The sequence below is a fragment of the Gouania willdenowi genome, chromosome 9 (assembly GCF_900634775.1).
Source record: "Gouania willdenowi chromosome 9, fGouWil2.1, whole genome shotgun sequence".
NCBI lineage: Eukaryota > Metazoa > Chordata > Actinopteri > Blenniiformes > Gobiesocidae > Gouania > Gouania willdenowi.
This window is the reverse complement of record NC_041052.1, coordinates 13,809,946-13,821,012: the sequence shown is the minus strand read 5'-3', so window position 1 is coordinate 13,821,012 and position 11,067 is coordinate 13,809,946. Positions and strand designations below refer to the sequence as shown.

Here is an 11,067-nt window from a genome sequence, read left to right as displayed (position 1 = left end):
ATTTACATATTTATTCTTTTCCACATCAATCTTGAATTCTTTCAGTCCAAAATACTCCGCTGGAGGCCATTGAAAAGGCAAAGCACATTATTAAACTAGGTTTCTTCCCCTCTGTGCAGATCGTCATACGTTTCCTCTGTAGAACTGAACATAACGTACACAGAGACCCATTGGATCTTTGTCCCAGCTGTAGGACACTAGTGCGTGATGGTTGGGCTGGTTTCTGCTCTGCTCAACACCTCAATGCATCACATCATGCTGAGTTAAATCCAGAGCAGCTCCGTTACCACGGCAACATTCATAGTGTTACGTTTACATGATTTATGCAAATGGGTGATTAAAATGCACAGTGTGCCGCTTTTCAGGCTGTAACAGCTGTCACGTCCTGGTAGAATTGTTCTACATTTCTCTGCATCCAAATTGAAATGAATCGGTTGAAGACATTTAGACACGTTTAAAACACAATCGTAATATGTGGTGTGAAAGGAACGGGTCATTTATAGATAAAACGAGGATGTGACAGTACAAGAGCAAATAGATGTTTCACTTAAATAAATAGGAATTCAAATAAATATGAGGACACGGACCTTCATTTTTTTCCACATCAATAACCAAACGGCTTCAGCCGCTCGTCACACAAATCATCCTTACATTTTTGGTCAGAGTGTTGACTGCAGTGCAGATAATAAAAACGTTACACAACACACACAGGAGCAAGAAAAACCGACGAACAGCTGGAATAAGCACAAAAGTGAATTCTGTAAGCTTACCAGCACAGGCAACCCACATTGGAGAGAGTTTAGTTACAGTTAGGCCATCAAGAACTTAAATACGTTAAATTAGGACGGATTATTTGCTCTATGTCAATGTTTTGGTGACGACGTGATTGAAGAAAGTCAGTTTTAGTGGCATTTTTACTGCTAAACACCGCATTTAATTACCTGAAACTTCATTTACTCACCAAACCAAACCTTTAATAAAAGTTGGTACAGTGTAGAATAATAATAAACATTAAACATCTGAACACACAGATCACAAATCAAAACAAATCGAGTCAAAAATTGGAGTGTGATTGATTCATACCAGTACTTATGTTGAAATGTAAAAGTCTGACTTATTTTTGGTCAAAACAATAAAAAAAAAAAAAAAAAAATCAAACTAGTTTATTTTTACGTTAATGAGCTGTTCATATCAGCTAAAAAGGAGCAACCAATGACAGTAGATTTTACAGGTGAATGCATACACAGAGGGAGCTCCACTTTTCCTGTCACCCCCCCCCTCCTCAGTCCCATAATGGTTTGGTCCGATAGTCTCAGAGCAGCAGCAGAAATCTCAAGTCCGGACCTGAAACTTGCCGGCCTTGGTCATGTATTTAATGCCTTTGAAAGGTTTGTACTTCTCACCATACATGTCCAACCGATTCACCTTTAGTCCTAAGATGGAGAAAAAGGATCATATTTGGTTAAATGAAATTCAATGTAGTTTTTAAAAATTATTTGGTTAAATTATATGGAGGAAATAAGGGAAGTTTCAAATAATTTTCTTGGAACGGTACCAGAACTTTAAATTAGGGGTGTTAAAGTCCTTTTTTAGGGGGTACATAAACCTTTATTTGATCTAAAGTGGATCAGACCAGTAAAGTCATAAAGACATAAAAAGAAATAAAGACAATCACGATTTTTTTTCTCTTTGTTTTCAAGCAAACAAGTAAAAGTCTATTCATTTTATATACTTACAAAAATATGTGCACGTGTGCTTTACATATTCCAGATCCTAGTGGATCAATAAAAACATTTATTAACAGTCATTTAAATTGAATAATGTAGTATTATTTATTTTAACTTATGAAGGTCTAAAAATGAACCGACATCTGAAGGGAAATGCTGAACGGACTTAAGTTATTGCTCTGCTTGTATTTATTGAAAATGTACTGTATACATAATAAATCAATTTCATTTTGCTATTTAGTTTTTGAAATCTTTGATCTCTCTTTTAACATTATTAAACCTTGTTAGATTTTCCTGTTTGCACTTTTCTTCAGCAGCCTGAACTCAACAACTGCTATCGACTCATTTTCCCTTCAGCAAATGACACAGAGGTATCATGTGGTCTGAGAAATTGTCTCTTTCTTCCTATTCTTTACCAACTTGAAGGGAATTATTAATGCTATTCATCTAGATATTATAATTGTTATTATTGAGATTGATCATTCATCTTAAATACCCATACATCTTGTTAATACAATATGAACCCTCTTTTTTGGCATGAACTGACGGGTACCCCCTTATATTTAACAGTTCTAAAGCATCTCCTTTTTGCCACTGACTATTTTCTGTTCCTTTGTTAGCCATTGCTTTTCTCTTTTGTCGAACAATTGTGAGGTTTGTCTCCTTTTGATAAAGTATAGGTCGGATAACAACAACCTGGACATCCAGAATGCAGTCGCATCGGACACATATCCAATTTATATCCGCATACTACAGAAGCCTGGGTCGGATTTGAAAAAAAGTCGGAATCGTATTGTTCACATTGACGTGAAAAAATACATGTCAAAGAGATTAAATGTGTATGTGTGTGTACCTGAGATGGCCATCTGCTGGATCTTTAACTGGATGTTGATGGTGGGGTTTTCGTCAGGTTTGGAGGCCCCTGCCTGGAGGCTCATGGTGCCCTTCAGACTGGGAAGCTTCTGTGGGTTGATCTTGCCAACATCCCACGTCAACAACTTGATTAAGCACAAAGAAGTAAACAGTAATCAACCTTTGGTCGTTTAAAAACTACATCCAATGAGGATGGTTCCGTACCTTGGTTACTGGGTCAAAGGTGTATGTTCCCTGCGAGGGGTTGAGGTTGGCGTTGAGGACCCCACGGGGCAGCTGACTGCTTACCAGCACTGCTTCCACTGCCTTGCCCATGGTCTGTTTGGGACCCAGCGTCAAGTCGAAGCGTCCTTGGGAGCTTCCCTCCCGGAATGTGATGTTGTGTTTGACGTAGACTGGAATGGCCACCAGGCTGATGAGGAAAGAGACCAACGCACAACAGAAAATTAGATCTATCCTGAGGCTTTTAATTTAAAACTTAAGCTTTTAATTTGATGGACATTTTTGTGTCATTTTCACTCCTTTCTACTCATCAGACCAATAATCACTTGAACTGAAAACTAGGCTTTACATCGATTTGATCGGCTATATCGGATGAGCTGATAACTTGTATTTTATGTAATGTGATCGGCTGTAATGTCTTAATTTGCCGATTCGCTCAATGACGTCATTGTCGTGATTAAACGTTTTGCAGACGCTCCAATTGCATTGTTTTATCAAGTCATTTACACCGAAGATGTTCCACACCACGGACATCTTTGCTCTACGTACATTATAACACATCAGTGAGATGTTAGTTGGGTATGAACACAGCAGGTCTCTCAGATCTATGGACACAAGTCAGATAGTGAAGCTAAGAGCTCACAGTAAATATGGTGATGCTGCATTTAGTTGTTATGCTGCAAAGAAGTGGAACAACCTGCCTGCAGAGCTGAAGTCAGCATCCAATGTGAACATTTTTAACCGTCCCTCCTCATATGATCGGATTGGTTTATTTAAACTCACTGATCGGCCAAAAAACTCTGACCGTGTAAAGCCTACTGAAAACACTAACTTCTGTGAGCTGACGTGGTAAGAGAGCAAGCGAAAGTTTCCATCGGGCGGGATGAAGGAGAGGATCCGCTCAGCTTCCCAGCGTTTGAACCGAACACATGGGTGAAAACTGACATCGTCCAGCAGCCGAGGATTCTGGGAGAAACAGGTATCAAAACACAGTGCAAGTAAAAATAATGACAAAGATCCAAAATTGAACAAAGATTCACCCGTTGCTTTCTTTTCTTTTTCTTGAACTCACCATAAACGAGAGCGTGAGGTCTGGCATTCCCGTCAGTTTCACACAGGCATCAATCACTCCCTGGATTTCTGCTGTGATGGTGGAGCCTGAGGAAGGAGATGGAGATTATACAGGAAAAGTGATGATACATAGTGGAGATCAACAGGGTTTTACAAACCTTTTTGTTTGTAGTCATACCTGATTTATCAATGATGGCATCGATTTCCTCCACCACGTCAAAATAGGCTTCATTGTTGGTGTATTTGACACCGGTGCGTCGCCATGGCACCACTGACAGCTGGCCTGTGGGGAGCTGCTCGCCTACATTGGTGCTGCCTAGCATGAGGACAATACCCAAGCGTTAGCGAGAACGTGTTCAAAGGAATAGGCAAAATGTACAAGATGCATCTGTATCAACACCACACAATGATTAGTTCTGTATCACAGGTTCAATAGCATTTAAATCCACCTTAGAAGAAAACCCATATGTGCTTCAGCTCATTCCCAATGATCAGAAATTAAGTCAGTTTTAAGATTAAATAAAAACGCCTCCATTTCATCCAGAAATTACAGTCATTACAGATTCCTCCTGTAAAGCAGAGCTCTTAAAGTCATTAGTTCAGGGGCAAAATATGGAGCAGTTTGATCCTTATGTGAGCCAAAGATTTTAGGAGTGAACACAAGCAATTTCAACATTAATGTGCCCTAGTCTGCACTTTCATGTATAACTGCTATATACAGTATGTAAGTCACCCACAATATCTAGGTAATAAGTGACATATCAGTTCCTGCAGGAAAATCCTTGATTTTGAGACAAAGTTTTTGTGTAATTGAAAAGAACTTTTATGGATTGTTTGTAAAAAAAAATTGCATGATTTTAGAAGAGCGGAGGGTTCTTTTGACCTTTTTAAAAATGACTGCAGTCAAGTGAAAAAAAAAAATGGTAAAAGAGTGAGACCTGAAAATTTTAATATGTGTATTTGCAGGGACTGAGATATGTACCACTGACTTATTTGATCAGTTACACAATGATAATAGAAAAAAAAAGTCTGCTCTAAAGTAGCGTTTCTCAAATGGGGGTAGGCAATAGTAATACAGGGGGTACTTCATAGAAAAAAGTTTAAAAAAAAAATACAAATTAAAGCATAAAAAAAATTGGGTTTATTATGTGTATTTTTGGTTTAAAATTATAATCATAACAATAAAAAATAAAATTATCTTGATTAGAACATGAACTGAAAATACAAAGTCAGTCTTGGTCTCACACCAGGTGGGAGATGACCAGAAATTATAAAAATCTATTCATGAGGCACTAAATACTGTTTCTTTTGAACTTATTTACAAAGTGAGATTCTTTAAAATGTGTGTTATCGCTCATTCATTCATCATTATGAATGAATGAAGTATTCTGAACAAGATGTTGTAGCTGGACAAAATGGGTACTTGGTTTCAGAAATTTAAAAAAACGGGGGTACTTGAGTTGATATTTTAAGAGCCTAAAAAACAAAAATCCTGTGATGTGTCTTAGCAGAGGTAATCATGTTTTTGTTGTGTTTTTTAATGAATCCAACATCACTGTTGGTGTGGATAAAACAGAGAGGACCTGTGATGGTGTTGACCATGGTGCGGAGGATGGTTGGAGGTTTGATGAGCTCTTTGAGGATGTTAGACTCTGTGGCCAAAGGGAAGCCGTTGTCCAGCATCTCCTCCAGCAGTTCATAAACCACCACCACATTATCCTTAATGGCAGCCTCTGTACAAACCCCAAAATAGTCCTGAAAACAGAGAACAACACAAGCAGGATTTGAGACTAAAAAGACAGACTGGTTGTTCAGACTATTTGTAGATGTAGGAAAAGGAAGAGGAGGTCAGGACCTGGAAAGTGTCGACGACTCTGTGGAGGAACTCGATGACAAACAGTGGGGGCACCTCGCTCTGGATGACTGCTACGAAGTAGATCCGATGTCTGAGGACGCTGATAAGGTAGTGATGTGGCGTCGAGATGACTGGAGGCACGTTCTCTGGTTCGGTGGCGCGCTCCTGTGCCTCAAAGAAGTAGTCGCAGACTGAACGGCTAACCACGCTTTTCCAGTGCTTCTCCAGGAAAATGTCCCCAGAGGCGTTGACCAGGAACAGGCTGTGGATCATTGTGGCAGGAGGCTGAGAGAGGGAGAAGACCATCACAATTACGTGTTGATATAAAAAGAATCCTGTTTTTTTCACAGGTCAATAAATAAATAAAAAGTTGAGAGACAAACCAACATGAAACTAAAGTTGTTTCTGAAATTTATTCAATAATACAACCTTGAAAGTATAGCAGTTATTTGATATTTTTCCCTTTGAATCAAAGTTTCTCAAATGGGGGTACGTGTGCCCCGAGGGGTATGTTATGGCACTAGAGGGGTAACTTGAGAGAGTAGAAAATTAACAAATTGTCAGTCTTGGTCCCACCCCAGGTGTGATATGACCAGAAATAAGTCTATTCAGGAGCCACTAAATCAGTGTTTTTTAACCTTGGGGTCGGGACCCCATGTGGGGTCGCCTGAAATTTCTGAAACATTACGTATAATTTAAAAAAAATTTTAATTCTTCTTTCTTTTTTTATTGCAACATTACACAATCTTAAGAAACTGTATTTTATTGGAAACCACTGCACTAAATACTGTTTCTTTCTACTTATTTACAAAATGAGATTCTTTAAAATGTGTGTTATCACTCATTAATTCCATCATTATGCGCTATAGTTGTTTTTAAATAAATTTCCATGCAAAATGTTGCAGTCGGACAAAGGGGGTACATGGATTCAGAAATAAGAAAAAGGGATTATGTGAGCCAAAAAAGTTTGAGAACCACTGATCTGGATAACGTTCTTTTGTATGGATAAAACTTGCTTTATCAACAACAAAAAACACAAAGTGGAAGACAAACAACTTGTTTACATGCCTTTAGCAGTAAAGAGCTTATACAGAACTTTAAACCGGTTTGTTACATCTTATAAATTATCACCAAAAATATCACCAAATCATCTATGATGAACTTGCCTTAAAATGTAATGAACTGTTCTGTTTCAAAAGTGGAAAAAAAAAAAGATTTGGCAAGAAAGGAAAAATTGGAAATATAAACCTTATGATGCTCATGTGCAGTGAAACATGTTTACTTCTGTGCTGTAATAGTTCTTTTTTTTCCCCATTTCTAACTCCACTTCTCCTTCAATGAAGACAATTATTGCTTCATTTGGATGTGTGTGTTTTGTAGGTTGAGGGTCATATAACTTTTATGAGATGGTAAGACAAGCCAGGAACTCAGTGCTACTCACATGACACAGACTTGGTGGATAAAGGCTCGTTTCAAGCTCTGGACAGTTTGCTTTGCACACAGTAAATGTGTCTGATCTTAGCACTCACGTGACCGCAACGTGCTGTGTTGCAGAGCTCATTTTCAAACACTGGCTATCTCATATTTGTGTATTTGATTGATTTAAAGGGAGACTGTTTAGTTATTTAAACTAGAGAACAGACTCCTAGCCACATATTGTCCAATAACTCAGCATGCGTGTCATAGTGGAGGTATACATTTTAATGTCCACATCCAGTTAAAAGATGTGAACATACTGTATGTGTCTCAGACTGTGAAAATGTGTGATATTTTACGGATCTGTGACTGACAGAGGATCATCTATATGAACAATGCACCTAGTTGTAGATCTAATTTTAATCAACTAAATGAAAAAAATACACAAAAAAGTAAAAAATAAAATAAGAAAAACACTACATCCTGCCGTACTCTCTCTTTACTTACACTGGCTAACATTCTGGTACTGACCGATTGATCAGCTGACAAAGCGATGACAAGAAAATGTGTCTTCTCCTGTACCGGGTAGTGTTAGGAACATTACTTTAAAAAAGTAATTAGTTATAGTTACTCACTACTTGTGCTGGCACATGAGTAAAAACACTGGCTCTGATTGGCTACCATGGAACATGACGCCGCCTTAGCCAATCATAATTGCTCACCTTGTTTTTAACCCACCTCCTCACTACAGCTGAGTAAGAAGCCAGGGGTGCTTTCGGACAACAGTTTATTCAATCACTGCATGTAACGCACCGCATTTAGCGTTGAGTAACGATAACAGCATAAAAAGTAAATAGCTAGATTACCCCGTTACTGAAAAACAAACGCCGTTACCTAAAGCCGTTATTTTAAACATCGTTATTCCAAACACTGGTAACGGGTTCCTTCAAAATTAAAACATGTTGGTAGGTTGACTCTGGTAGCTTAGTAAAAGGGTAAAGGCACTTTTATGCCAAACATGTAGCCTCAAAGTGCTTTACACTGATAGGTGCATTCACCCATTCATACACCCATGGAGACTGATCTGTTATACAAGGCGCTAGCAAACTTGTGTTTTAGTTTCTTGCTCAATGACACTTAGGATAGCTTTTTATGTCCTAATACATTAACACTACATGGAGTACAACATTTTGCCAATAAATAAATACATTAATATATTGCATAACTAACGGTGACCATCCCTCTCAAAGGAAGGGTACGTTAAAGGTGCGGTATGCTATGTGTCTATGATGCAGACTTCATGCCTCAGTGATCACTAAAGCAATTTTATTTTGCTATACACACACACTGTTATTGTTTTCAGCCAAATAACTGCACATTACAGTAAAACACACGACTATTTAAGAGGCTTTTGTGATTGTGAGTCCATCTCAATGTGTCAGGGCATTTTTATCACACCTGCAGCGGAGTAATTCAGCTGCTTCAAACACTCACCGGAGTGTTAAGCTGCTAAGTTACTTTTTTCTCATGCTCATCTCTATTAACCACAGGAATAGTGCATTATGGTGATAATTATCTGTTTTGTCCAACCGCTGCGTCACATTGTGTCACAAACACGTCAGCTCAAGTCAAAGGTGATACGAGGCAGTATAACGGATACTAAAAATGGAACTGGTCTCGGCGCTACACTGTGGCTGCCCACTGCTCCTCAGGGAGGGGTTAAATGCTGAGAATACATTTCCTGTATGTAGCTTTACATACTGTATATGACAATAAAGTATAATATATATTATATATTAAACCAGTGTTTGTTTTAGCTGTGAGGTAATTTGAGAGGGAGGAGCTCACATTCTTAAAGGGTAGGCGGAGCCAGAATTGTCAGGAGGAGGAGTTTCCGCTAGGTGACATCAAATAGGGAGAAAAATCTGACTGCCCCTTTTGGAGCTGATTTTTACAAAATGCTGAATAACAAGGGAGGAAACAGAACTTTTTCAACTTTGGCCCTCTGAATGAGGCTAAATGAATGTATATCACTGTAGCAAAACCATTATAAAGTAATTTTTTCATAGCAATGTAGCTCTCATCATATTGGCGCTTTTTTAATTTATGAGATAGCTTTTCTCTCACCATGGGTAGACTTACAGAGTCAATTTGTAATTTGTGGCAATGCATGAAGTCTCCTGACTGCTGGTAGATTTATATTATGGTTTCCAATTATTATTATTTTTTCATTCACTGTACCACCCATGACAACTTGCGTAACCATGGGGGTACCTGCACCGCACTTTGGGAACCGAGGATGTGAAAATTGGCTGTGCCGGTGTAGTGATATATGTAGAAAGAATATTAGCGGGGAATCATCCCAATGCTCAGACACTAAAAAGATCAGAGTAAACAGAGGGATGGAGTGTGTGCTTGCACGAGTGACAGAGCTATAAGTTATGTCCCACGTAAGCCACACACACGACTGGGTTCACAACTGAAATGTGTGCAACAAAATTAGGAGTAATGGGTTTAATAGTGTTAGGTTGTACAGAAAGTCAATTACTCTAATCTTAAACAAATATTTTTTTTTTTTTCAAGTCTAACGAATATGTATTGAATTAATATTAGATAGAACAGAGTCACGTAATTTTTCTGAGGACTTGAGCTGAAAAAGTTTGGGAACCCTTGAACAATACGAGGTGTAAGTAATTGCAATTTAAAGCTTAAAATGTAAGAAAAGAAAAAAAGTCGAAATAGCTTTATTTTTATTTTGGATTTTCTTTATAAAGGGGGGACGCAATACAAACCATTGAGCGATTTAAACTGTGAAATGTAAATAAGCAATTGCTAAAGTGCAGCAATCGTCTATAGAAAAACTGATCATTCTGACCCTAGAATGGTTTTAATAGCTCGAAACCTTATGGAGGAGTTGTACAAAACGGCCTGTTTATCAAACGATGAGTATGAATCACTGGCCAATGGTCACTATAATTTAGGAGAATATTTATTTATACCATCAGTAGCTAACGGCCTCCATCAATGAACAAGATGCTACATCAGCTCCTCCTTCCCCAGTCTCATGACATAAAAGCCTCGTCACCCGGTGCACCGCAAAAAAATACCACACAACGACACTGCTTATAACTGTTAAAATATATGTATCAAAAATGTTTTACTTACCAGAGACAGTTTTTCTAACGTTGTCGTTTATATTTGCACCGTTTCACTCAATGATAGATTATGCTACCAATGTCGCTTCTTCGAGTTAGGTGGAGCAGTGGATGCCAACTCTGGGGGGGGAAAAATATGAGCCAATCACGACCCTGTTACGCTACTATGTCCCGCCTACTTCGTTAAACCGTTGGTTGATAATACGGAAGCTTACAACTCGTGAGTTCCTTGTGATTGGTTCTTGGAGGGAGTAGGACCGACAACACCTGCGTAGCCGGCCGCTGATTGGCTGTGGGAGGAAACCTCGTCTGACATTTTGTGTATCTGATACAGAATACATTCAATCAGACCAATACCGTAGAAAAGGGTAATTATTTGTTTTGCGTTTGACGCTTAACAAATAAAACTCAAACTTATCTAAAAAACAAAATAATAAAAGCTGTTCTCTAAGCTATTGTTGAATCAAACCTTTAATGCTTTCCGTCGAGATGCAATGTACACGTGCTAGTAATAAGCTAAGGTACATTATAGATGTGTAATTTTTTAAAAAAAATATAGTTAGTTAAACAAATAAAATTCCCATCAAGGATATATGTCTGAGATTTTTCAAACTTTCAATTTAGTTTGGCATTTTTACTTAAATCCTTACATTCCTCATCGACATTGCATCACATTATGACATGAAGACTCCCAAAACTCTTAAAAATACTACTAAGAACAAATCTAGTGACTTTTTTATGTTAAAAA

General features: G+C 38.1%; 1 protein-coding gene across 1 annotated transcript; it reads right to left on the bottom strand.

Moving 5' to 3' along the window:
• On the bottom strand, positions 1-10,466 carry ap3m2 (adaptor related protein complex 3 subunit mu 2). Its single transcript, XM_028456682.1, has 9 exons — positions 10,330-10,466; positions 5,749-6,033; positions 5,477-5,648; positions 4,072-4,209; positions 3,895-3,980; positions 3,655-3,788; positions 2,805-3,012; positions 2,581-2,725; positions 1-1,433 (listed from the first exon to the last, which is right to left on the bottom strand). The coding sequence occupies exons 2-9, from the start codon at positions 6,019-6,021 to the stop codon at positions 1,333-1,335; spliced, it is 1,257 nt and encodes a 418-aa protein (XP_028312483.1). The 5' UTR covers positions 6,022-6,033; positions 10,330-10,466; the 3' UTR covers positions 1-1,332.
• Positions 10,467-11,067: the final 601 nt, after the last annotated feature.

Excerpts from the sequence above, each read along its gene's own strand:
- ap3m2 (XM_028456682.1), bottom strand. The coding sequence starts at position 6,021 with ATGATCCACAGCCTGTTCCTGGTCAACGCCTCTGGGGACATTTTCCTG. Across the intron at positions 5,649-5,748 it reads GAGTCGTCGACACTTTCCAG|GACTATTTTGGGGTTTGTAC; the intron begins GTCCTGACCTCC and ends CTCTGTTTTCAG. Across the intron at positions 3,013-3,654 it reads TACCACGTCAGCTCACAGAA|CCTGGTGGCCATTCCAGTCT; the intron begins GTTAGTGTTTTC and ends TTTCCTCATCAG.